The sequence below is a fragment of the Dromaius novaehollandiae genome, chromosome 3 (assembly GCF_036370855.1).
Source record: "Dromaius novaehollandiae isolate bDroNov1 chromosome 3, bDroNov1.hap1, whole genome shotgun sequence".
In the NCBI taxonomy this organism is placed as follows: domain Eukaryota; kingdom Metazoa; phylum Chordata; class Aves; order Casuariiformes; family Dromaiidae; genus Dromaius; species Dromaius novaehollandiae.
The window spans coordinates 100,724,311-100,749,727 of NC_088100.1; the positions used below are offsets into that span (position 1 = coordinate 100,724,311).

Below are 25,417 nucleotides of genomic sequence, written 5' to 3' on the forward strand. Positions count from 1 at the left end.
AAGGCAATTGCCCTAGACAGAGGTAACACTCCAGTTGATGCAGTAAAGAGAATTTAGCAACCTCTTGTGGGCAAAATGAGCCTCTGACAAAAATATTTTTTAAAAAACACTAGTCAATTATTAGCCAAGCTGCTGGAGCACTAGTGCTCTTTACAAAGTAACCTTTGGCTGATGGACCTGTCCCCATTGACACTCAAGCCTGAAGACACCTCTCCTACCAGCCAATCCCCTGAGCTCTGGGGATGGAGTCACATGCAGTTTGGTCAGTGAAAGAGCACTCTGCAAACTCTAACATCTTCCTCAAAAGTTTCATAGCTGGTGGACCATGGAGCTTCTTGTAAATGTAAGAAAATGGATAGAAGAAAACAAAGCTGCCTTTTTGCCACCTGTGTGCAATAAACTTATGTAAGTAAAAGATTTTCTTTTCTTTTTTACCCAGTTCTTTGATATGAATATTCTTTGCTATAATAGGAAACTGCTAAAATGCATGCATGGGAAAGGTTAGTAAGGAAGTGTAAGCTCCTCTCTGATTGCAGTCAGAGCCAGACTGCCATTTCAAAAGACAGAAAATGCCTGCAATCTGTTTTGTAGTAACTCTGTAGAAGTTGTTAAGGATCAGCTGGAATATAAAATGTTTGCCCTGATTCAAAGCTTCTTGTAGACAACAGGACTGACTTCAAGGGACTTTGTTTCAGGTCCTGTGACAATAAAATCATACTGATCAGAGCAGACAGCATCCCATCCACAAATGATTAAGATTTAGCTAACAAATTGATGCTACCACATTACAACCTGAAACAGCTGCCCAAGTTGCTGAGAGTCATTCCAGCATTACAGAGAAGCCAAATATACAGGAGCAATCAAAAGTGGCAGAACATATCACTTAAAGAGAAAGAAAGGGGAGGAGTGCAGGAAGAGCAGGTTCCCAGGGCACTTCCAGAGCTGTCAAGGCAAAGTAGGACCTTCTGTTCAGTGAGAGGTTAATGAGGCAATGCTTGAGAGCACCTCAGAGCTACAAACTCCATCCTGAATGAGACAGCTAATATAAGAAAAAAATGTGGGCATGATGCAGTTTTATAAAATGCATCTTTTCAGTGTCAAGGCTCATGAATGTCTTCCAGGGTAAATCATCCAGTGTGTGGATGACTGTAGTCCCACTAGTCATAATATTAGCAAGGATTTGTCAGTGAAGTAGAGGACAACATATTTCATCCAAAACTCTCTATCTACTAAGGTTTTCATAAGAAAGGATTGTCACTAGAAAGAATAATGTGACAACTGGGTTACATACACTGATGTTTGTTTAAAAACACAGTGCAATAAAAATTGTTACAGAAAAAGCATCAAAGATCATGCCTGTTGCCCTGCACTGAAGTGCTACCTCTAATCAAAAGCTGAAAGAGCACATCTTCTACTATAGGAGTGGTATTAATTTCCATTCACGGATGTGTTTGCTTTTCAAAATAATGGTTGCAAGACAACAGCAAGATAAAGGGCACATCCTTAGTGAGATGTTTGTGTTGAACCTACAGCTGTATATTCCAACTGAGAAAGCATGAGATTTGCATCACTCCAATAGTTTCACACTGCAGAGAATGAAGAACACGTCTTCTCCTTGCAAGTGCTCTCATTTCTTTCATTTTCAGAACTGATTTTTGCAAGCATTTTGTAAAGTATAGCCATTTCTAAAGCTTACCAAAGCTAGTTATGTACAATTTTATCATTTTACAGTATTTTGAATATTCATATTTTTCTTTGTCAGTAAGAGGAACCTTTTTTGTTATTACTGCACCATTCTGAACCCCCTACCAGCACTTCTGTACAATCCTGAAGTAAAATTTCTCTGGAACATGAGACCTCTCAGAGGTCAGGTCACTTAAATCCCTAAACAGTCAGTATTGACAAGTCTTCCCCACAACCATTCCTACAAGCCACAGTGAAACAGGGAACATTTTAAATGATAAAAATTGCATAGATTTCCCCCCTCCAAAAAAAATCCATGTCTTCAATGTAGCTTCTGCTCGTGAAGAAGAGAAAAATCATCTACTATATGGATTCTGAGTCTCTCACCACCTGCTCCTGGTGTTATCTAAATGTTTTCAGGATGTTGCAAAAGGTTTCAGGCAATTTACCAAGAAGTGACTAAAAGATTTCTGACTTTTTTTTCAAAGGCTTTGGTCTTTTATGTACTGAGTATAGATGTATAAAGCAATTATCTCACTGCCTTCTACATCACAAGGTGACAACCAGTTCAAAACATCTAAGTAACTTATGACCCTCAGTTTCAAAAGAGAATGAACAGTGAAAATCTAGATCTTATAGCAAATCAATAGGATTTTTGGTCTCTAAATTTGTTAGGGCTTTCAAACTTTCATTCAGTTATCCTTTATACAGTTGAGAGCATTAAAACTTTTAAATACCTTTTTGGGATTTCATAATAAAGTCTCAATTTCTGATCACCATCTGCTTAGAATTTTACCAAAGTCAAGAAAAGGATACAATGTAAGAGCTGCAATTTAACTGTATTTATTTTAATCATGCTATCTTGCAAGTTTAAATACCTATTAGAAGGGCAGTTAGTACAAAAATCAGACACCTTGACATGGCAGATTTTTACAGTGCAGCAATGGCACTTTCAAAGCTCTTCTTAGTGTTCCAGAATATGATACTTATCATAAAGAGACCTCCTGGTGGTCATGGGATATCTAATTCTTCATGGTCTTGAGAGGTTTTAAAAAGGTTGCCTGCTGATAACATTTTCTTTACATGATTAGGAAGAGAAATACAAGAGTATCTAGAACTTCAAGAAATAGTCCATTGATTAGTACCTCTATCTAAAAATAAAATAATGCAATCAAGTCATTTCCACACCCCTGAAGCCTGTAGGATACTTACCAACCTGAGTACTATTTGTCAAACCTTTTTAGCATACACCTCTAAAATCACAAGCAAGAAAAGTAGTTGCAATTTTCTTCTTAACTTTATGCAATTACATTAACTAGACAACTTTATTTAACAGTATGGACAAACAAACCTCTTGGAATTCTTGCTTGTATTTGATAGCTGGAATTTTTTGATGGTCTAATTATATAATTAAAAACATAACATAATTAACCCACGGTTGTCCGTTTATTATATAAAACTAAGCTAAACCCATACAGTAACAGAATTAATGGTAGATCTGCCAAGTATTTTAGCAAAAAAGTTTAACAACAATGATTTAAGGGCAATATTTTTCTTTTTTAATTATTGAACTAATAAAATTAATCATGTGAGTAAACTACACAGGTTTCTATAAAGTTAACTCCTCTTAAAAGTAGGTTACAAGATATCCATAGATATCTTTCTCTTACTGTATTCTGCAGCTTTCATTTTGGTTTATTTTATGAATTATTAGCTATGTTGTTACGGTTCTGGCCTTCCTGCTCGGCTTTACTAGAAAGGTTCCTTTATGCAGAAGTATATCAGTGTGTCTTTGAAAATGAAATATTAAATCTTCATGGTACAAACAGCCGTGATTTCAGTTCCTTGGTTTAGGATGTTGGCATGAAGTCAAGTGCCATAATTTATACAGCTTCCTACAGTGAAAATGGTCAATTTAAGTATTGTAATCTACTTTAACTCTTTAGGCTTTTATTTGACCAAGGAAATGTTGTCACTGTTACTTCTTATTTTTCTTCACTAGTCCCTACTGTATTGTTCAGTATCATTTAAATGTTCTTTGAAGTAAACATGATCATGGTAGCAGAGCAAATATATATGTTCAGCAGTTCAGACTAGTTCGGCCTCTCTCAACTAAGGCTTACAAGGTGCTGACTCAGAGGCAAGCTGGTCTTCCCTCCTGCTGTGGCTTTCTGCTGTCATCCCCTGCATTGCAGGAGAGCAGAGCTCCACTGCTTCTGTATCACTAGGATCTCCTGTTAGCCAGCATATCGCCTAGCATCTCCTCACTGAGAAGAGCAGGAGTCAACTTCCTTCAGCAGGCATGTTGAAGTGAGCTTTAGCAAATTTTGGATCAGAGTTAACACACCTGGCTTGTAAGGCTTTTTGCCAAACACAGCAAATGAAAAATTGCTACCTTACTTCTTTATCAGTGCAAGTGTACTGGCAGATAATCAAGGTGATATCTAGGCTTTGTGACAGCCAAGGCAAGTGCTCACTGAGTCTCTAAAGGGTCACCAAATTAAGATAGAGGGCCTGAATCTCCTTTTCTGAATCAGTTACAACTACAAAGAAACCACTGTAATGTTGTTCCACCTTATCAAAACCAATATAAATGGACGAGAAATTAGCTGAGAATTCCTACCATCAATTCCGCTAGTAGTTCTATCAACAGAAAAAAGTCTGCCCTTACCTTTATTAGCTCAGGAAGCACTTTACCTTTACAAAATTCTTTTCTGATCAGATAATGTTGAAAAGACATTTTTCTGTCTTTCCTGTTTCTTACATGGCATCCTTTGTCTTTAGGACTCAAAGTTTTTTCCACAGTTGATTAGTATCTTTATCCCCTTTTCATAGCTGGGTTTACTAAACACCAGTAGGGAGGCAAATGGTCTCAGGTCACCTGGCTGGCCAGTGGCAGAGCTGGGAGATGCACCTCGGTCTTTTGAGTTCTCATTCCAGAGGTTGCTTGTCACTCATCATTGTTTCACTGACTCGCTGTCCTCAAAGCATTAAAAAAAAACCTTTATATGCAATAAAGAATGCCATGAGCAGAGGTATCTTTAAAATGTCACTTTTTTTTTCTAGGCATCGCTATCAATTGAATGTGATGTTTGTTGGGGGGCCAAATGAAAGGAAAGATTATCATATTGAAGAAGGAGAAGAGGTAACCTATAGTCATTTACATTTTGTTGTTTTAATTGATCTGTATGATTAGAATGCAGGTACTTTTGATGCTACAGCTACAGCTTAGCAATGCCAAGCTCAGTAGTGTTGTATTTATTAGAGCTATTTAAATACTTAAACAGACCATGCACCATCTGTGCTCTTCCTTTGAAACAAACACTTGATGATATCAGATCTATTTTGCTATAATTCATTTTCAACAGGAAACTAGAGAAAATGTTCTGACAGCATCAAAATGTCGCATTTCAACCTTTTGGAACAACACTTTGGAAAGGAAAGGATGTTTTTAAAGTCATATTTTGTTATAGAAGATCTGTATTCCAAAAGAGTAATTGGAAATTCAAAAATTAAAATTAAATATTTTGATTGGCCTGAAGTTACATTTTTCTAGACTTTTTGCTCATGAAGAGTATCAGCATTTTCAACTTTTATTCAGTTTTGAAAGGATAAGAATGGAATCTCTAAATATTTTTCAAAACAACCCTCTTTTCTGCACATTTCATGTATCAAAAGAAAGCCTTTGTCCCACTGCTTTGAGCTGTGAGTAGCCATTGGGCCAACTGCAGAATATACATAGAAAGAGTAGAAACCTATAAAAATTTACACCTGCTTTGTATTGCCTTTATCACAGAATTGTCAGCTAGCCCCAAGGACATCTCTGCTCTACTAGTACAGAGACGTCACAGCTGGCTCTGGATCAGCCCTAAGAGAAAGGAGACAGTGAAGGCTAGAAGTAAAGATTTCAGGGTGGGAGACAGTTTGCCTTGCTTCTCAGCAGAGTAATTAAATTTCATGTAATTCCAACAGAATTTGGCCACCCAATTCTAAGTATCTTTGAAAATCCAAGACTAAACATCTGCATAGTTTAAGGCAGATGTGAGTCGAGTTCAATATTTACTTTTATAAAGAAAGAAATTTTGGATTTACTTACCACTGAATCTCAAAAAAAATCATTTCACAAAAACTTTTATTCATTTTCTGTTATAATTGTGTAATACAGTGTTTGTAGCCATTATACCTGTACTGTTCTGAAAAAATAGGTGCTAGCTTGTCACTGCTCTGACTCCTGCCAACATTGCATTGCCATGATAGTCTTGCAGGCCACCATCGGCTGTCAGCCCAGGCATGTCTTTACCATCTTGTCCCTCCCTGCATCTCCCAGTTCATCCTGCATAGTCTTTGGACCTTGATCAATTCTTGTCCTGTTTTGTTTTCAAAATTTGTCCTCTCCTTCTCTTAAAATGAAATAAGATGAATATTATTTTTGTCAGTTTTTGTTTTTCTTTGCAAGATTTGCATGTGTTTGAGAGAAATTTGCCCCACCTTTAATAAGTCCAAGTCCATTATATGGCTTTCCAACAACACAGAAAGTTAGTCATATCTGTAGAGGCATAATTTATATAAGTATGCAGCAGTATAGTAAGTTATTGCTAATACAGCTGTATATCAAAAAATTAGGTATCAATATATTACATAGTAATTTTCCCCACAATTACTTAGTGATCACAAATGGAAATGTAAAATTCCCATCATGGATCCCATTTGTACTCCTATAACATAAGAGAATTAGCAATATACACATCAGAAGTGCTGATGTGATGCACTGGCTCATTTTGTCTGATTTTACATAGATACGGTATAGTCGCGCATTGCACTTCACCATAGCATTTTACTAGATGCATTTGCCCCTTCCTATGATCTACTTAAACCTTTAAATATGTATCTTTTCATTAGAGAAGATTTGCAAGGCACAAAGTTTCCCCCAAAAAAGAACATGTTCCCAAGTTAGACTTGGTTTCGATTGCTTTTTTCCCTCTCATTGTGCCAGAAAGCAAGCAACACACGGACCACTATTTGTCACTCCAAGCCTATCCCTTCTCTCTATAGTCTGTCATCTCCTATAATGAATCTATAATGAAGTTGATTTTCAGAGCTACTGAAATTAAAATGATAAAATGTATTTTCTGCTTGATATTTCATTAATAACGACGATAACTTTTGTAATAATTTTAGCTCTTTCATGTACGAGCTGCTCAGTCACAGACCTTACCAAATTCAGTATTTATTCCTTCTTTGTGTACTGATATATTTCTCATGATTGAAACTTCTAGATCACTGACATGATATTGTTTGGAATATAGCAAGTGTTTTCTGTTCATTAATCACTGGTAACAGTGTATCTCCTGTGCAACAACCAGATATTACTGTATTGTTTTCATGTTCTTGAGTTTATTAACAACTAGCTTTCCTAGAAAATTTGTATTATGGTCATAATGAATCTCAGCTTTGGTACAACAAATATGACACTTCAGAAGTTTAATTTTCAAACATGGACTTCTAAAGAGCATATCTATATGTACTGATGTTCAGCTCATTCTTTTGGCAAGCAAGAAGTCATTTATAGTTCTAAGCAATAATTTGAAGCCCCAAATATAGGAATCCTATTAACAAGCCACATCATGAAGGCCCACAATCCTTTTGCAAATTTAGTTGCTGGTATCCTACCAGTATTGTTCTGACAGAGAAAAAAGTTGGTTTAGAAAAGAAAGTTAATTTTAGGATTGTTTATAGCTGTTCAATCATTTTTTTCAAGCCTGTGAGCACACACAGCTTATCATGTCTCCTGTAGCACAACTAGCCTAGCGCTTGTCAGCCTGCAGTCCGCAGCAGCAAGGGGTTCACTTGTAGAGATGAGGACTTAGGAAGGTGCTCCCATTCCCAAACTGTTCTCTGCTGGAGCCTTTAGAGTGCAGGTGTATTGGGAAGATCAGCTCTGACTGGCTAACTATGAGAAAAACTGGAGACTAAATTTAAAATCTCTTCAAGCCCTTTGAGGACTGTCTGCTAAACATTTAGACTAAAACAGCAGCTAGTCTCAAACAATTTTTTTTCCTGCTCTCAGCTAGCAGGAGTTTCCTAAGTATTTAACTTGACATTTTCTTCCTTTCTCATTTTCTGTTCAGCACTCCTTGTTTGCCATCCCTCTGCACAGAATTACTGTCTCATATGCTTGGGACACTGTTTTCCACCAGATAGATTTTATAAAAAAGAAAGTTATCTACAGCAGAGTTAATCTGTGGCAGACCTGAGCTGATGCTCAGCCCCATGTAGGTATATTCCAGGCACCAGGGGACAGTCCTGGACATACCTTTGTCTCTTGATCTTTTCATCATGCCAGAACATTTGTGACAAGAGCAGTTAATGCTCACAGATTTCATGGTATATTTACTAGCATTTTAGCTTACTTGTGAAGCCTGAATGGGAAAAAAGCTATAGTCCTCTATCCTATAAATTCATCATATAACTTCCCAGAAATGCCTAAAGTGAAAACTGAAGGGGCTGGTTTGTTTTGCAGGGAGTTAATGGCAGATAAACACCATGATCATAGCAAAGCCTAACTACAGTAAAAACAATTTCAGATTTTATTTACTGCATTGCATGGGCTGCTTTGGGGGGAAGATGAGATACGCTTACATCTAAATCTAGGATCACAGAAGTAATTAGGGGTCCTGTCTCTTTACCCACTTCAGTCCATCACTTAAACACAATGAATTTCAAATTACTGCCTTTAATTTCTTAACAATTTCTGTTCTCTTTGCACCTGATGTTGAGTCTACATAAAACAGTGCAGTTCCAGGCAGAGAATTCAAATCAGCTCTTATCTGCCACCTGGAAGACATTTGCATTAGCACAATATTCCACTAGGGTTTATAAGCCCTGCTTGTCATTGTGCTCTATGTATTTTACCCTAAGCTTCTGCTCACAGCACCTAGGTTGTTTCCTATGGATGTACATAGAGCCACCTAGGTACTGACACAGTGACACAGGTTGGAGCCCTTGCTCTGGAGTCCTAAAGAGGATTCTCAGAACAGTTCCCTCTCCTCTGATCACCTTGGCCAATGCCTTCAGCTTCCTCCATCATACCTACCCGATCTGTGTATATGTTCCACACCGTCTGCTTAAGATATAGTTTAAGTCTTGCTCTGAAACATGATACAGATTTGAAGTCACATCTGCAACAAATGATCTAAGTTTTCTAGCGTGGGCTTTGACTTCTCTTTTTCTCCCCTCCTCACACACACAAGTGGGACTTGGCTCCAATTTCTGACAAATCACCAGCTTAGATGAAGCCTGACCCCTTCCTCTAGCTTATGCTGCTCTCTATTCAGCATGCTTTGAGAGACTCTACCCTAGCAACTTAGTTCTCCTTTCATATTGTGTGGGGACTTTGAATGCCTAAGAAGCAGGGGAAAGAGGGGACAGGATGAGCGTTCCAGTAGGTGGGATTGTAGTGCTGATCTCCCTGCTAAAAACATGAAACATTCAGCAAAGCAACAGAAACTCTTTACATTTTTAAAAACACAAAAAACAAATCTGTGAAAACTCCTTAAATATTTTTAATAAAAAACAAAGAATCTATTACAGAGCAATAAGAGTGGTGATCCTTTCACATCAGAAGGAGATTGCATCTTCAGAAATAAGTTTGCTGCATAAAATTGTTGGGATGAGTCTTGGCTAGTATACACATTTCACAGGTGACTGATGTAAATGAGCAGAAAAAAAACAACCCCCCCCCCCACACACACACACAGAGTTTCCTCTGCCTTTCTCATCAGCTGGCCTTCCAGATTTCTGATGGCTAAAAAGCCTTTGATGAGAAAGGGAGAAAATTGTTTTTCTGTGCTCATATAGATCAGTTACTGCTGAAGCCTGGAGAACACCCAAACTCTACTCCCACATCAGAATTTGATTTGCTCTGCAAATTAATTTAGTGCTTAACAGTCTGACAGGCAATATAAGCCAATGACAAGCAATATGCCAAGTCAGAGCCAAATCCCACAAGAGGCTGAGCAATCCCAAATTCCACTTTCAGAAGCAGCACTCAAAGTACACTGCAAATTGCAGATATCTTTAGAGGTCCATACAAGTTCACAGCCACAAGAGCCAGCACAGAGCTCTGGCTTACTACATCTATGCAATGTTTGATGTCAAAGGTGTATCTAAATTAGCAAGTGCTACACTATAGTGCTGCACATAAAACGAAACAGACATATTTTAATTGGCATAAGCAATCCAGTTAGAAAAGCTGAGCTCCCCTCCTACATGCTTCCTTCTTCACTCTGTTAGGATCCACATAGCTGGATGAAAGACCAATACAGTTTGCACAACCTTAAGATGACAGGGATGATACTGCTCTTTTTAAGGCAGTATCTGTACTTTCTACTACCCTGGTGAAATGATCTGACCAAGACAAGCAACCTCAGCGACTCTTCCACTAAAGGGAACAGTGAACTCCCACCTCTCTGCATCACCACTCTTCTATTCTGGAAGGGCCAGTCAGAGTCTGTGCAACTGGGTGAAATACCTCTTCACAGACTTGACAGCAATTCAACACTGGCCATGCTGCCTTTCACTGCAGCTTAATATAATAGTATCTGGTTTGAAGCCTGATGAGTAAGGGTGAAGCAGACCAAGGAAGGGAATGCAATTCTCCTACAATAAAGAGAATTTAAGGGAATCGAGACAAAAAATAAACTGTCTCAGTCTTGAGGGGCTTTCAGTTCAGTTTTCAGAGGTATAGCTGAAGCTTTTAATGGAGGTATTCAACAATCAGCAATTTTGAAAATTTTATGCTTCGTATAAAGAATAACTTCTAGGTGGCTTATAACCTTTAGAGGCCAGATGTGAATTAATAAGGAGGAAGAGGAGGTTTTAGTGTAATAGTAACAGGAATAAGTACAAAAGAGCTAGAGGACAGACAAAAGTCTGGGAGAGAGAAAGGAAGAAAAGAAGGAAGTGTAAAAAGTCAAAGAAAATATTTATAAATAAGCATATTTCATAATAAAAGGGATAAAAATACTTCTGAACAAACTTCATTTCTTCCTTCAGCCACATACTTCATCCAGAAAGACAAATCCTGCCTGATTTTGACTTGTTATACAGTGGTGATATACAAATTGTAGGCTTTTTCTGCAAGGATACATCTATTACATGTAGCAAGAAGCATCATGCCAATAATAAAATGCTAACAGAATAAAAACGTTACACAGATTTCCTCAATTTCTAGTACTATCAGGGAGAACAGATACCAAATCCATTACCCCAGTAAAAACAGACCAATTAGGAAAGCTTATATTTTCAGGCGGCATGAACTCTACCACCACTGCTTTACTCGCTATATACACATGCGCACACGCGCGCATACACACACACACACACACGTGTATATAGGTACATAGGTGTAGGTATACACACACCCCTTCCAGTACTTCCTTACTCAGGTCTGTTTTTGCGGGGGATATTTAGGAAAAGATTAAATTTGTCCAGAATGCAAAGCTCAGTCAGCATTTAGAAAAAATAACATTCCAGTAAGAAGACAATAGAATACTGTATTACTAGACTGTCCTGTGAGATGGGCACAGACCGTAACTCACTGAGATGTTAAACTGTTGCTAGTTTTCCCAATAGAAGTTCAGAGTATAATATAAGCACAGCAGTGGATTGAATAGTTACTGCTACTTGTATACATCACAATGACATCAGATAATTTATGGATGACTGAAACATTCAGACATTTTCCAAAAAAAAAAAAAAAAATGTTTGGAAGACTAGACCATAATTTACAGTGAAAGGTAGTATTTACATTCAGACAGAAAAACACTTATTGGCAATTTGCAGCCCACCTCACTCCTCCTTTCCAACTACAAAACACTTCTCTTAATTCAGTATTCAGCGCTGTGTTAAGAATCTTTCCTTATGACTGTGATGCTTTACCATCGAGCCGAATGGCCCTCCCCCTCCAGTCTTTTATTACCAGCAAGATGCTTATCCATGTGATTCATGGTCACAAGCAGCATAAAATTCTCCTGCTGTTGTTAGATCCTCGTCCTTTCCCTCATCAATATGCCTGTGCAAGTGTTCAGCAATAGCACTCTCAGTAGTTATAGGGTATATATACCGCTACAAAACCCAGTACTTCAGAAAGGATCTTTCAATTTCTGCATTGCCAGTGCCTTATTACCAATGGCCTGTGTGATAATCAGTGTCAGAATCTTATGTTCTTAGATAAGACGACTCTTTTTGAAAGGAAAGAGAGACCAATTCTCCACTCAAATCACTTTGTTGTACAATGAGCAGTCAGCCTTGCCTGAGGTACTCTGTAATGAGGTCTACTATAGCATTTTATACAGTCATTCGTTCAGTAGCACCAAAGAAAATGACAGGAAAAGAACACAGGAAAATGAAGTGCAAGAAGAATAAATAGCCTGACACTGGCCATCTGGACAAGAGTTATATTTATCCACGGCCATGTCCCTGACACAAGATGAACCTCTTCACTCATGTAAGGGCTCTCAGCATGAGCTCTTTTCCTGTATATCATCTTCAGTTCTCTCAGCTGTTCCATTTCTTTGGCAGTGTACTTATTCTCGTGTTCATAAATGTGTTCCTTGAGTTCTCAGAGGCAGGTAGCAATCAATATTTCCAAATTGTTTTGCAAATTACTCATTTTTGAAATCAGAGTTAGCTTTCTTAATGCTGGAAAAAGTTTGATTCAGGATTTGTATAAATTTGGTGCTGTTTTCCTTCCCCTCCTTATATTTGTTCCCTGCTTTATTTCCAGTTTTCTAAAATTGTAGTGAATGACTATAATTTTCATTATAGTTCTGATTTTTAATCAGGCCTTAGGCAATTTCAGCTGCATTATCAATTATATGAATTAATCTGTTTGGTTTCTAGATATGGCAAACAGGACACAAAAAGCATACAGAAGCTTGGCAGAGAGTGGCAGAACAGGGAAAGTAAATTTGACTTTTTAAAGTATTATTGCTCTGCTTTATATTGAACGAGAAAAACTGTGCTTATTATTCCCGGTCAAAAAGGGACCTGCTTACAGATAATAGCACCGCTCTGCCATGAAACGGGAGGCTAGGTCTGAGCACCTGAGAGCCTCCACAAAGCTACTCTGGGAGTAACAGGACTGAAAAGGTCACTGAAGAAAGAATTATGGGTCAAGTGGTTCTGTCCTTACATAAGCTTAGGCCATAATCCTGTTATGTACACAGTAGGAAGAGGAGCAGCTGTTGCAGGGCTTCAAAAGTATCCACAGAAATAAAGCAGACCAGCTTCTAAATGGACAGTAATTCCCATATGGGAAAGATGCATTAAAAATGAAAACATGCACCCAGAAAACCTGGGCATATTTGGAGCTTAGCTGGAAAACCAATATATAATTTCACTGAATGTAACAGTGAAGACCCTGCTACAACTGAACTGAAAAACAGCAGAAATGAAATTTCAAGTACAGTGCAATAAATAAAGATCTCAGCTGTAAAGTCCCAGCCCTACGGAGTGTAATCCCCAGGAATAAAGACAGGAGAATGGAATTCCACTGGGTTCACAGAAGAGCTCTTTAAGCAGTTGGGGACCTCTAGGATAGATTTTCAAATGCGTGGAAATACATTTGATGTATTGGTTGAATGTACGGTAATACATAGTAATATTTTCAAAAGCAACTGAGGTTGTTAGAAAAAAAAAATCTGTGTAAATATATACAGAATATGAAGTGGAAATATTAGCTGTATATACTGTTTCGGAGCAGTTGCTTTAATGTCACTTTTCCTGTTCCTTCAGTTATTTTACCAAGTGAAAGGAGATATGTGTTTGAAGATAATTGAAAACGGGAACCACAGAGACATTGTCATCCGAGAAGGGGAGGTAAAATAGGGTTGTTTCTCTGTTACTGTTGTGCATAAGTATGTTAAATGAGCGTTCTCTGAATTATTTCAAAATCAGTTTCATCACTGCTGTGTAAGAGATGGCATCAGGATTAAAAAATAAATAAATAAAGTCTTGAATTCAGTACAGCAAATTCCATGTCACTAAGAGCAAACTACAATACAACCCGTCTGTTCAGCATTTCAGTGATAGGCAGAAATACTGAATGGGCATCCCGACTTCTGATGCCACCTTACAAAAAAAATGGAGAGTAAGGAACATACTGGAAAGAGTTCTTGTTCTCTACCATCGCACAGAATCTGCAATGTGACTTCAAGTAAATCAGCCTTTTTTTTTTTTTTTTAAACACATGCTGTCAGGTAAATACTGCCCCCCACACGCACTCCATTAGATAAACTGCTTAGAACTTAGAAAATTTAAAGATTTTTGAACTATTTCAACCATCTTATTTTGTCATCACAGCTCGCCTTCACAATGCAACAACCTTTGTAAAGCAGCAATTGATGCAAAAAATGTATCCGGCTATATTCAATCTAATATTTAAATAGTTTTTCTTATAGTGGAAGACTTCCTAAAACATACATTTCAATGCTACTAACAAGAGTCTGGCTAGATGTTTTACTTGAGTGCAGGAAGTTACTACAAGCTATTAGATGTGCTAGTGCCACCACTCATTATTACTGTCACTAGCCTGAACTGCATTCAGCCTTGGAAAGGATTAAGTGTTAGCTGTAATGAGGCTAGCTTTTAAAAAGAGGGACATACACTAGACTGAATAGCTTGATGTCACTAAAAGAAGCATATGACCTTTTCAATGAAGAAACAAATTAAGGTTTCAAACTGATAAACACTGAAATTCTGGTAATACAGTTCACACTTCAGAAGTACATCCATTTGAGATCCTGGCACATACCAGAAACATTAACGAAAGGGAACACGCACTAAGTGTCCTTAGTGAGAAGACTGGCAACAGTCGTAGTGCGGCAGTATCATTAGCGCTGCCTTGCAGACAGAGAAGCTGCAATGACTTGCCCAAACTCAGGTAAGAAATCTGTAGTGCTCACGAACAGTGCAGACTTACCACCTTCCTACATAGTCAGACAGCTATTAGAAAACAATTTTCAAACTTCAGTAGTAGATGTCTTCCCCAACCAAACATCATTTAGTCCCTTTCTCTCACTTGTATGAGTAAGTAGCCCCTCACATTTATTAATTATTTCTGGAGAGAATCACATTCGTCATTATCCAGTGCTTGCTGTGTTGGAGGGATATGCATGGGCAATTAGTTTAGAAATCTTGAGATGGCAACAAACTTTCTTTTAATTACTGTTACTCAAAAATTCCAGTACATTTCTAGATTCCAAGTAGAGTAACTGGTTGGATTTTAGTTGTCTAGCAATGACAGTGAAACTAGGAGGAGAGCCCTCCCTGCTGCAAAGGCGACGCCAATTGCTAAATCAACGGCTAGCATTCGCACAGCACCTACCTCAGAGCTAGAAACAGCATCTGCTTGGCTGGTGGTACCAACACAGGCCCAGCTGCGCAGGAGCAACACAGTATTAACAAGGAGGAGGGAAAAAGTGGGATAGTGTGCAGAGGACTTTTAGGGGAGGAAGAGGAGAAGAACGACCCAACGGACAACGGCCGTCTAACACATTCTCTCTCTTTCTTTGAGCAGATGTTTCTCCTACCTGCTAGGATACCTCATTCTCCTCAGCGATACGCAAACACTGTGGGTCTTGTGATTGAGAGAGAAAGATTAAAGACAGAAATTGATGGGCTCAGGTGAAGTATAAATTGTTGGCTAATCCGTTAGGATTCATAATTTCAGTACAATACTGTATTTTATTTTCCTGATCATTTATCAGATCCATGCCAGCAATTCTATAGTAATTTTGTCTGTACATGTATTTATCTATATGCACATAAACAGAGAGCTCATTTAGCACTTGGTTTAGTCACACAAGGAACATGTTGAAATGTCTCGAAATGTACACTGTGGTCAAAGCTATGCACCTATGTGCTGCCTACTACTAGCACCTTACATTTTAAAATCTCAGCGTTCTGCAATGCAAATCAAAAATATTTCTGTGTCAATTCTGGCAAGCAGAACATTGATTTTTGTGTAAGTACTAAAAACAAAAGGATGAAGAAAAGCGTTCTTGACAAGTGCATAGAATATTAAAAACAAAAGTCAGCTTATCTTAACACTAACCCCTCTACACTGTGTACACTTCCACCTAGCTTTTATTGCCTTATGAGAATGATGTCTTCAAATATGAGTTTCATTTTTTTATTTTAGTGGGAGCAGGACTGAGCCTTATTCTGTGGTCATACAGATTTTTAAGTCTAAGAAGGCAAGTCACAGCAGTGACAACTGAGTTAGAAAAGCTCTGTTAGTATTACCTGGATAGGGCTGACCAAAGTGACTTTACGGCTATTCATGTAATCTATAAAGCCTTAAAATTGCAGTTATATCTCTAGTATAGCACTTTTTACCTACAGTTTTGATCTCTGCATGGGACATGTCACTGCAGTCAGATCATGAATATGCAGAGCTAGAAAAATGTTTTTATATTCAAACAAAGAGTCTAAAGAAAAAAAATGAGAACCTGAGAAAGGGACCTTTCAAAAAGTCACCTGAATGGATTCGAAGCTAAGACAAATTCAATTCATTTGAAACAGTGTTCTTTTATGCATTTGTCCCTTTTTTCTTGCCTTTTGTAGCAGTTCTGTGAATCATGAGCACTTGCATTATTAAAATTTGGGACTGGAAATAAGTGGTTGTGTGATTCAGAAAAAAAAACATGTTTATTTGTAATGAGGGAATATAAGTAGCTTTAGGTAACTTTAAATAACCTTTTGTCTTGCACATGAAGTTTGTGAATGTAAAGGTATGAGTTAGAGAGATGCTGAATGGCTTTTTAGGATCCCAGGTAGATCTAGGGATTTGCAGTCTGATACAGCCATGCTCTTGTACAGATATTAAACTGATTAAAAGCCACCGTATGTGTTTCAGGTGGAAAAATTAATTGTATTAACAAAGCACATTCTTAATTGAAAATATCTAAACAAGTACCTGAAAATAAAGCACTTCCAGGTTTTTAGTGCCTGTGTTTTCATACTAACATAATGAATAAAGACACATGAAATTTTGGAAGTGAACAATCATTTCATACTTTTGGGTCTACACTGGCTCTGTGTGTGCTTCTGGAAGAGATGCGGATCTACAGCCAGACTCTGCTCTTATAAGACTTCTTCCTCCCAGACAGCTGCAGCAAAGACCATTTTACTATTCCATTATTTACCACATCTACAAGCCTCAGTCATAAATCAGTCCCTAGAATGCTGATTATTGTATAAGTGATGAATAAAGAGCCTGCTTCAAAGAGTTTCAATAATTACGTGCTTCATATGTAGAAACATACATAGTTCATAAAAATGCACTAAATGATACTAGCTAAACTCAGTCCTGTGTCAGACTAGTTCAGAACTAGTTGTTTAGGTTTTAGTTTTGTGATTGGATTCTTTAGTGCTTAGTAAGATGCAAAGTCCTCCTAAAGCCTTTTCCCAGCTGAGACATTTATAACATTTCTCTTCTCTGTAGATTCTCTGGTGCTCAAAATTTGTGCTCACATGGCAGCCTCTTCCATGTTGGAAGCGGTCACTCTTCTACCTGACTATCCTGTTTTTGCAAAACTTGAGGAAGCGGGGAGCTTGTAAAAAGTTTCTAGACAATATTGATATGGATACATAAGACCGATATGAATACACAAATACACACTTATGCACGGTATAATCATAAGCCTTCTTTTCCCTCTTGAAACACAAATTCCAGTCACTTAAACCCAAAGGAGACATAGGACCTCTGCAATCACTTGTGGTATGAGTGATGTACTGGAACATGAGTTCCTTGACTGTCCATGAAGTTGTATTTTCCTGAATCTGCAGGTAAATTTCGTGTTTGCTATTCCATAGATTACAGGAAGCTTGATCTGTTGATCTCAACACTATTTATTTATTTATTTGTTAAGACATAAAATAATGCAAGTGAAGCAATAGATTCCTCTGCAGAGGAGCAAGCTAAACAATACTTCCCAAACTTACATAACTGAAGAACCACCAAACTTACCAAACTTACAAAGAAGCCGCTGTGTATTCAATCAAACCATGAATGGGCAACAAGCAAGTTGACAGGGGAAAGTTAGCAGTTCCAAAGGTTTATGGTCCAATCCAGTTTCTAAGACTAAATCCTAGAAGTTTGCTAAAGGGATTGAGTGATTTACCCATGGTTGCTCAGCAAAACTACCTTGGCCTAGACAGACAGTTCAGCACTGCACCCACAGGTCATGTGATGAGGGCAATACACAGCTTCACTAAAAAAATATAAGACAGAGTAAAGTGTAGCGGGCTGGAGAGTAGCTCCACATTTACACATATCACATAGCTATTTTCTTCAAACTCTCCCATCAGTTAGTTAATAAAAAGATTGACTAATGTTTTTATTTCTCAGATACTATGTTGCAGAATCAACAAATGTCCTCTTTGAAAAATGGTTTCACTGTGAAGATCTCGGCACTCAACTTACACCAATAATTCAAGAGTAAGCTTTTTTATTTGTAAATTCCAAAAGAACAGTTAGAATGATCTAATAGGTCTCTCTCAATCTGTGACTTCTATACTTCATTTTTTATTTTGCTATATTTTACTTAGACTTGTTAAAAGTTAATTAATGCTCTATAAACTGTTAATCATATCTTGTATATCTCAAACTCATTAAATCAGATTTAAAAAAAAAAAATCAAGTGTTCCACACATCTACTTGGAACACACCTTATGAACAAGTAGGAGTACACTCCTGAGAAATATAACAAGAATTAAGTGAAAATTTAACATTAATTTGTTTCCAAGTTAACTGGGTAGAGCACTAAATTGCGTTAGGGCTTCTTTGGATTTCATTGCATTGGCTTTTTTGACTCTTATTGCTTTCTTAACTATTTTTAATCCATATTATTCATGGATAATCACGGCTGTGGCAAATTTGCTAGAGACTGTGAAAAGCGGCGGTCTTCCAGGAAATGTCATCAAAGCAACAAATCAGCCAGATAATTAAGTGGCTGCTAAAGTTGAAGTATGGACAAATAAACTTGTACGAGAGGCAAGCAAAGAATAATCAAGAACAGCATAACAGAGTAGGAAATTGTATAGGGACATGAATTTTGCAGTGACTTTTAATCAAACCCTCTGTCAATAAAATTAGTGCTGTGCTGTTGAATACACACAATAGTAGCTGAGGATCTGGCCTATACATTTTCAGCACAGAACGGCCAGCATTGCTGCCTAATCTCTGTTAAATTACAGAACATGAACATGACTTTTTACCCGTGCTTAATGTTTATTATTTCAGGTTTTTCAATTCAAGACAATATCAAACTGGAAAACCAAATCCAGGTAATGTAAACTAATTTCAGAATAAGAACAATTACTGCATCTGATTGAACAGCAATGATTCTGTTCATATAAAATGACTTGAAGTTTTTTTTGGGGGGGGGTTCCCTCTCTGATTATGTAAATGAAAATTACTTTGGGAAGTAATTCCTTTTATTTCCCCATCCACAAACAAAATCCACATACATGATTACCAAAAGCATCTGGGCTGTTCATGTGAAGACATCATAATGAGCTATCAGGTAACTGTACATTGTGAAATCTCAGTATCTCTATCCTTCTCCCATGCCATTCAAGTCTTGTACAAATAAAATTTAATTTCTGGCTGTGCAGAATGAGGTTTTACTGAGCTGACTCTACACACTAGATACTTATTTGTACTCCTTTACCTGTAACCATACACAATGATCTACTCTTGGGAAGAAAGGATACTTGGGTAAGGACACATGCCTTTGGTTCATGTGAGGCCTGATCCACTTACTATTTAATTTCCATGCTGTCTTTCACTATTTTTATTTTGCCACTGTTTGGGGATAGTGATTGCAACTTCCACACTGGAGTAGATACTCAAGTTATAACTCTACTCTTGAGTTTGTTGGACAGAGACACAGGACATGGGCAGAAGCGACTACTAAAGAAAGCTAATTTATTGGAATCTTTGCATAGGGTGATGATCATGTGGGGAATGAAATCCCACAAACAGGATGATCACTGTCTGGATGGCAATGGAAGTCTCTGTTGCAAGGGTCTTTGCAACAGTGCCTTCAGTGAGATTGGGTGAGACGCCTCAAACTGTTGTTCTACTGAAGTCTTGCAATCCTGTTGGCCTGTGGTCCTATGTGAAGTTCAGTATATGCATGATCCACTGCTATTTATTAACTTTAATTACATGCAAAATATCTCCCAGCTGGCTTAACTATGTACAAAAGACTATACTACGTGACCATTTCTGTGTCTGCAGGAATGGTTTCTACTGACTATTTATAAGTGTCTCATCTGGGTACAATTTGGTCAGTACCACTGCAGGAACCACTCGGACAGCCTCTGGGATGACCAGATTCTTAATCAACACATGGAAACGTAGAAATTGGCGTAGGCACAGCAGGAGCTACCTGCAGGATATCCAAGATTCCCACCTGGAGACCTCCTGCACCAATTAGTCAAATACTTCGTTGTGAAGGCCACAGGTTTAGTCACATTGTCTCCACCAGGTCTGTTGTTTCAGATCAGCCTATTCTCCTCTATGCAGATGACTAATGGAGGAGTTCCTGGAACAACCAGAAAATTAATGGCTTAAGTACGCTGGGTACGCACACAACACAGCCCTGACACTCAGCTACACTACAGTTACAACTATAGGACAAACTTGAATTTCATCTTTCAATCATACTTTTAAATTAAATTTCATAGCTCTATGCCACAAGCCAAAGACAAATTTAAGTTCCCTTCTCTAAGAAGTTTTCAATATCAATTATCCTCAATCTCCATATTAATTTCAGAAGTTCTTATATAGGATCATTTTTATGGATTACACTGATATAGACAAAAGTCCTAATGAAACATTCTTCCTCCCAAGATCTTACTCCTGTTTATATGCACCATCAAACATGTTGATTCTAATTTGAACTTTTCTGGCCTTCCAAAAGATTAAAGCTACCACCTCACCCACCTGGTATAATCGTGATTGTGAGTAAAGCACTAGATTAGCACCCACAGATCTAGATGACCTGTGTGATGTGCCTCACTATCCCAATAGGCAAATAAGAATAATTGTTTTCATCTGCCTTTTAGCTGTTTTTTGAGGGGCACTGGGGTCTTGTTGGGGTGGGGGTAGGGGGCTGCTTTAGGGCAGCTACTGTCTCTCCAGTGTCTAGCACAGAAAGCCTAGTTTCAGATGAGGCCTCTAGATGATGCTGTAATAAAAAAAATAGCCTCTCATATATACTATCCTTGTTCAATGCAGCGATTTCCAATAAATGTACCTCACCAATCTAAGCTGAGAGCTCATATGTCAGTAACAAACGAATTATATCAGAAAAAGGGGAAAACAAATATTTATATTGTCAACATTTTTGCAGAAGAACAGAGCTAAAAAACAGACCTGACAATCAATCAGAAGTTAGGATACATCTTTACACATTTTACACAGAACTTGGAGAAATTCCTATTGATAAATCTGGTAGAGAAGCTCTTTTCTTAGGCATGAGAGACTTTAATAAAGCTGAAGGAAGTTTTTTTCAAGAGAAAAACAATAAAACACATAAATGTACTTATTTTGCTCAGAGCTCATTACATCTTTTTCCCCTGAATGGTTTCCTTCCCCCTTGGATTAACCTCTGAGTCTACACCATGAATATTTGAAGTGCTCTTGGCTTAACTCTTGCCATAACTCTTACAACAAGCAAAAGGCAGTCAAAAAAGCTTATGTGGCAGGATTTCAGCCTGGGGAACAACTCCGTTTTTCCAATTTTCACTTCTCATGGACAAAAATAAGCTCAAAGTCACAGTGGTGTTTTGTGCATGGGAAAAATATTCCAGATTTTTAGTTGTGGAAGTTTTAACTAACAGCTCCTTTAACTGTCAGTGAAACTTGGGTATAAAATCAAATTTTGACTGAGATATGAGTAAGCTAGTCACATGTTCTTCCTGGAGTCATACCCCACTGGTAGAGACATAACGCCTTGGATTTATTCCCTCAGCATTATTTCCCTTTTTTTCCTTAAAAAGTAGAGTTCGACAACCAGCATGGGACTTGTAATGTATAACAAGCCACCACCAGTTTCTTGTATTCAAATGTGTCTCAAGTGAAACGTCAAGATTTGAGGTGGCAAAGGGCTGGATTTCAGCCTGTTTCTCTTCTGTAAATCCAGAATCCCATCAGTATTAAAGCAAAGCACTGCCAGGTTCATCTCTACGTAAGCCAGAACTATTCCCTCCTCTTCTCAGAGAGGAATGGAATAAAACTGAAGAAAAACACCTTCAAAGAAAACCTTGATTGCAGCTCACTCGTACAGAAAAGTTATAAATGGAACCAATCAAGCTCCATTGTTTCTTCCTTTAAACGAAGTCCAGACTTCTTGGTTTATTTACAGTTTTTGGCTCATCCAATACTAGGGCAGTTCTTCTGAAAGGAAGGTACTCAGAATACATAAAAAGGCAGCACCAGCTATTAAAAGATTTTTTTTTTTTTTTTTTTTTTTTTGCAGAGTGATTCTAAAGTACACTCAGAAATACATTTTGCATGAAAACTTTATGCAAGGCATCTTCCTTAGAATTGTTTTGTAATAAATTGCTAGCCTTTTTTGTTACCATGCATAGAAATAGGGGCTGAGAAAACTCCCACTTCCTTCATCAATAAGGCTGAACTGAATATATTTTAAACATGGAAAACTTAAGATAGGTGTTTTTTTGTTTGTTTTACTTTCCACAATTTTTGACATGAGAAATCACAACTATCAAAACAACTCTTGCTACTTCAGTTGAATCAGACTGGTAGCAAGGTTCTCTGAAGGTTTCTTTTTCATCTCAATTTTATAGTTAAGAGGATGGGAGACATTCGAATACACTTCAGAAAGACACAAGCCCCAGTTCTAATAAGCAGTGATGGCTGAACTGTGTTTATGAAAGGATCCAAAAGTTCAGAAGTTTATCCTGCCAGTGCTCACTGAAATAATCCAGGCTTCTTTTATTTAAAATTTGAAGGAAAAAAAGTATGAGAAAAGACTTTTCCTGAGTTAGACACTTTTCTTAAAATGATCTTTAAGAGCATTTTGATATTTATTTCCAGTTTGAGGAAGAAGGGAATGAGGGAAATCTCTTAGATTTCAATGAAACACAAAGACTTTTTTTTACTGGAAAAAGTAGAATGTCAGCTTTCATTTTAACCAAATTGATTAATCTACTTAATCATCATTAAGTCATTATATACTAATATTAAGCATTAATGAAATTTTAATTCCGATAAAAACTTTATCACTAGTGGGCATACATAAATTTAATATAAACACCAGTCCTGTAGTGACTTCATTTGCAAAACTTTAATTAATTCTAGGGTATCCAGGGCAATTTACAGTCTAGACCTCACATCTGGTTAGTTCTGTTAAAATACCCCATAATTCTATGCTTGCTATTCAAAGTAGGAAAAAAAATATTCATAGTCATTGAGATATTTAAGTGTTTTATTCAGGCATTTGGAGTAGGACTTTGATACAGCCTAGGGCATGGTCTATAAACGAATGTGTTCTAGTTTCACTAGTGAAATTAAACAAGTTTTAGGGGTGAGTTCAATGCTATAAAGGTCAGCTCCTGTACCATCAACCTCTTCAGCTAATCCAGTGCAACCTCTGTAGACAGTATTTTCTGTTCAGTCGTTTCATTGGTGCATGACAACTAGCAGATCAATAGCAAAGGACATGTTCTCAGTCGATGAAGCTCAGCTACTAATGATGCTGCAGACTTCCCTACTGACGTAAGTGATCATTTCCAAGGTGCTTAGAGGAATTAATCACATTTCAGCTTCTGAACACAAATCAGTTAATAACTGAAAATAAGTAAAAGAACTAAATAAGAAAGATAACTGTCTAGTGGAGAGTATTAATTTAGTTAAAACTGTACTTCTGAAAAATAAAAAGAAGGAGAGGAAGAAATTCTGTCCTCCTTTACAGTAAAGCAACTATAGGGCCTTTCTTTTGAACTTAGAATAACTGTAGAAATATTTTTACTTTTCTATTGTAGGTACATTGAAATAAACCTAAGGATACTATCAGTATCCTTTTTAAACAAAACAGATCATTTTGGAAATAAGGTTCATTAGCTGTGAAGCTAGTTAGAAAACTAAATACTTGATTCTCTTTGCTCTCATCTTTCAAGGACTTCCAACATACCTATCTAGTCACTCATTCTTTTCTATAATATATTACTTCTTTTTGCTTTGAGTCTATGTATTAAAAGAAACAGCATATGAGCCTTTAGATATAAAGAAGTGTTCCTGTTGGGAACTTATTTTGCAAACAGCCACCAGGAATTTTGCAGAATTTCCCAGACAAAAGAGCATTCAAGCTAACCTGGTTAAGCCTACACAAATAGTCAAGAATTTGTAAACTGTCTGGACACACAATAATTATACAGTTCTTTTAGGCACTGTTTCTTTAACTTTTACTTACAACTTGAATCAATTCCCTTTTCATATCTTCCTTACTCTCTCTATTCTGGCAAAGATGCCCACATCTGTTTTATTCATCTTTTTCTCCCATCGGTCTTTCTCTCCCGTCTTACCTAAGTCCAGTAAGTAAGCCAATTTCCAAGTCACACTCATATCTCTCGTGAAGCTCACTTGAATTGCCAAGGCTGCAGAGGTGGAAGACGGGAATCGATTAATCTAATACACACCTGCAATCCTGAATACCCATGCGACCTTCTCACTGACTCCATCCGTCACCCCTCCCTTCACACTTAACTGTCCATACCACAAAGGTTCCCATTGGGCATAGCTGGGAATAGCTATACCCAGGAGATGAAGAGCTCAGAGGAACCAGGTAGCCGCCCCCCACCTATATTAATAATATTAAATATGTAAATAAAGAGGAACTACCACCTCTGGAGTACATTGGCTAATATAATTTCCATATGAAAACTTCTACCAAATCTTTCGGTCCCAAACCTAAATGTATCATCCAAAAGTCAGGACTGATGACACTCTTCCCTGAAGCCAGTAGCTCCCTCAGAAGTTCATTAGGTACCTGGAGCACAGAATGTTAATGACAGCAACAGTCACCAAACAAACAAACAAAAAAAAATCCCAAAATAGAAAAACGCTTCTCTTGCAACATTCTCAGCTGGGCATCCTCAAAGAGAGGCAGAACACAAACTGTAATCACCGAGAGCTCTCCGTGAGCCGGGAGCTCTTCACCATGGGAACATAGCCACTACTGACCTTTAGTACTTAATGTATATAATAAACCTGTCAGGGAAACTGGAAGAAATGTCATATTGAATTATTTTCCTTTTCTGTTAAGACTTTAGTTAAAAAAAAAAAAACTAATATTTTTTAAAAGCTGTAAAGCTCAGAACAGTTTCTCAATAGGTATGTCTTCTCTAATAAGGTAGTTTCTTTTTTCCTTATGCTCTTTTCAAATGTTCCCCAGACAGCAACATCCAAACCAGACAGATCACTAATGGAGTCTGTCTGACATTTTCACTAGTGTTCGAAGGCTATTTAATAGTAAGAGCTCACACATATGCTGTACAAAGCCTTACTGGACCTCACAAATGCAGTGAGGTCTCACAGCGCTCGTTATAATGAAATATCCTATTCCTCTTTCATGGGAGGAGAAGGTAGGCACAAAGAAAATTAATGAATTTCTCACAGCCATAAAAATGCAAGATT

The 25,417-nt window shown here is 37.5% G+C and overlaps 1 protein-coding gene and 1 long non-coding RNA gene across 2 annotated transcripts in view; one reads left to right on the top strand and one right to left on the bottom strand.

Annotated features, from left to right (window-relative positions):
- Positions 1-231: 231 nt before the first annotated feature.
- Positions 232-25,417, top strand: part of HAAO (3-hydroxyanthranilate 3,4-dioxygenase) — a 40,635-nt gene continuing 15,449 nt past the window's right edge. The window contains exons 1-6 of the mRNA XM_026123316.2: positions 232-405; positions 4,750-4,828; positions 13,480-13,563; positions 15,263-15,369; positions 18,098-18,187; positions 18,992-19,035. Coding sequence (XP_025979101.2) covers positions 326-405; positions 4,750-4,828; positions 13,480-13,563; positions 15,263-15,369; positions 18,098-18,187; positions 18,992-19,035 — 484 coding nt within the window. The 5' untranslated portion in view covers positions 232-325. The remainder of the gene's footprint in view (positions 406-4,749; positions 4,829-13,479; positions 13,564-15,262; positions 15,370-18,097; positions 18,188-18,991; positions 19,036-25,417) is intronic.
- LOC135327925 (uncharacterized) lies at positions 20,170-24,371 on the bottom strand. The gene is made up of 2 exons (XR_010388547.1): positions 24,307-24,371; positions 20,170-20,300 (listed from the first exon to the last, which is right to left on the bottom strand). It is a non-coding gene; the product is annotated as an uncharacterized LOC135327925 (long non-coding RNA).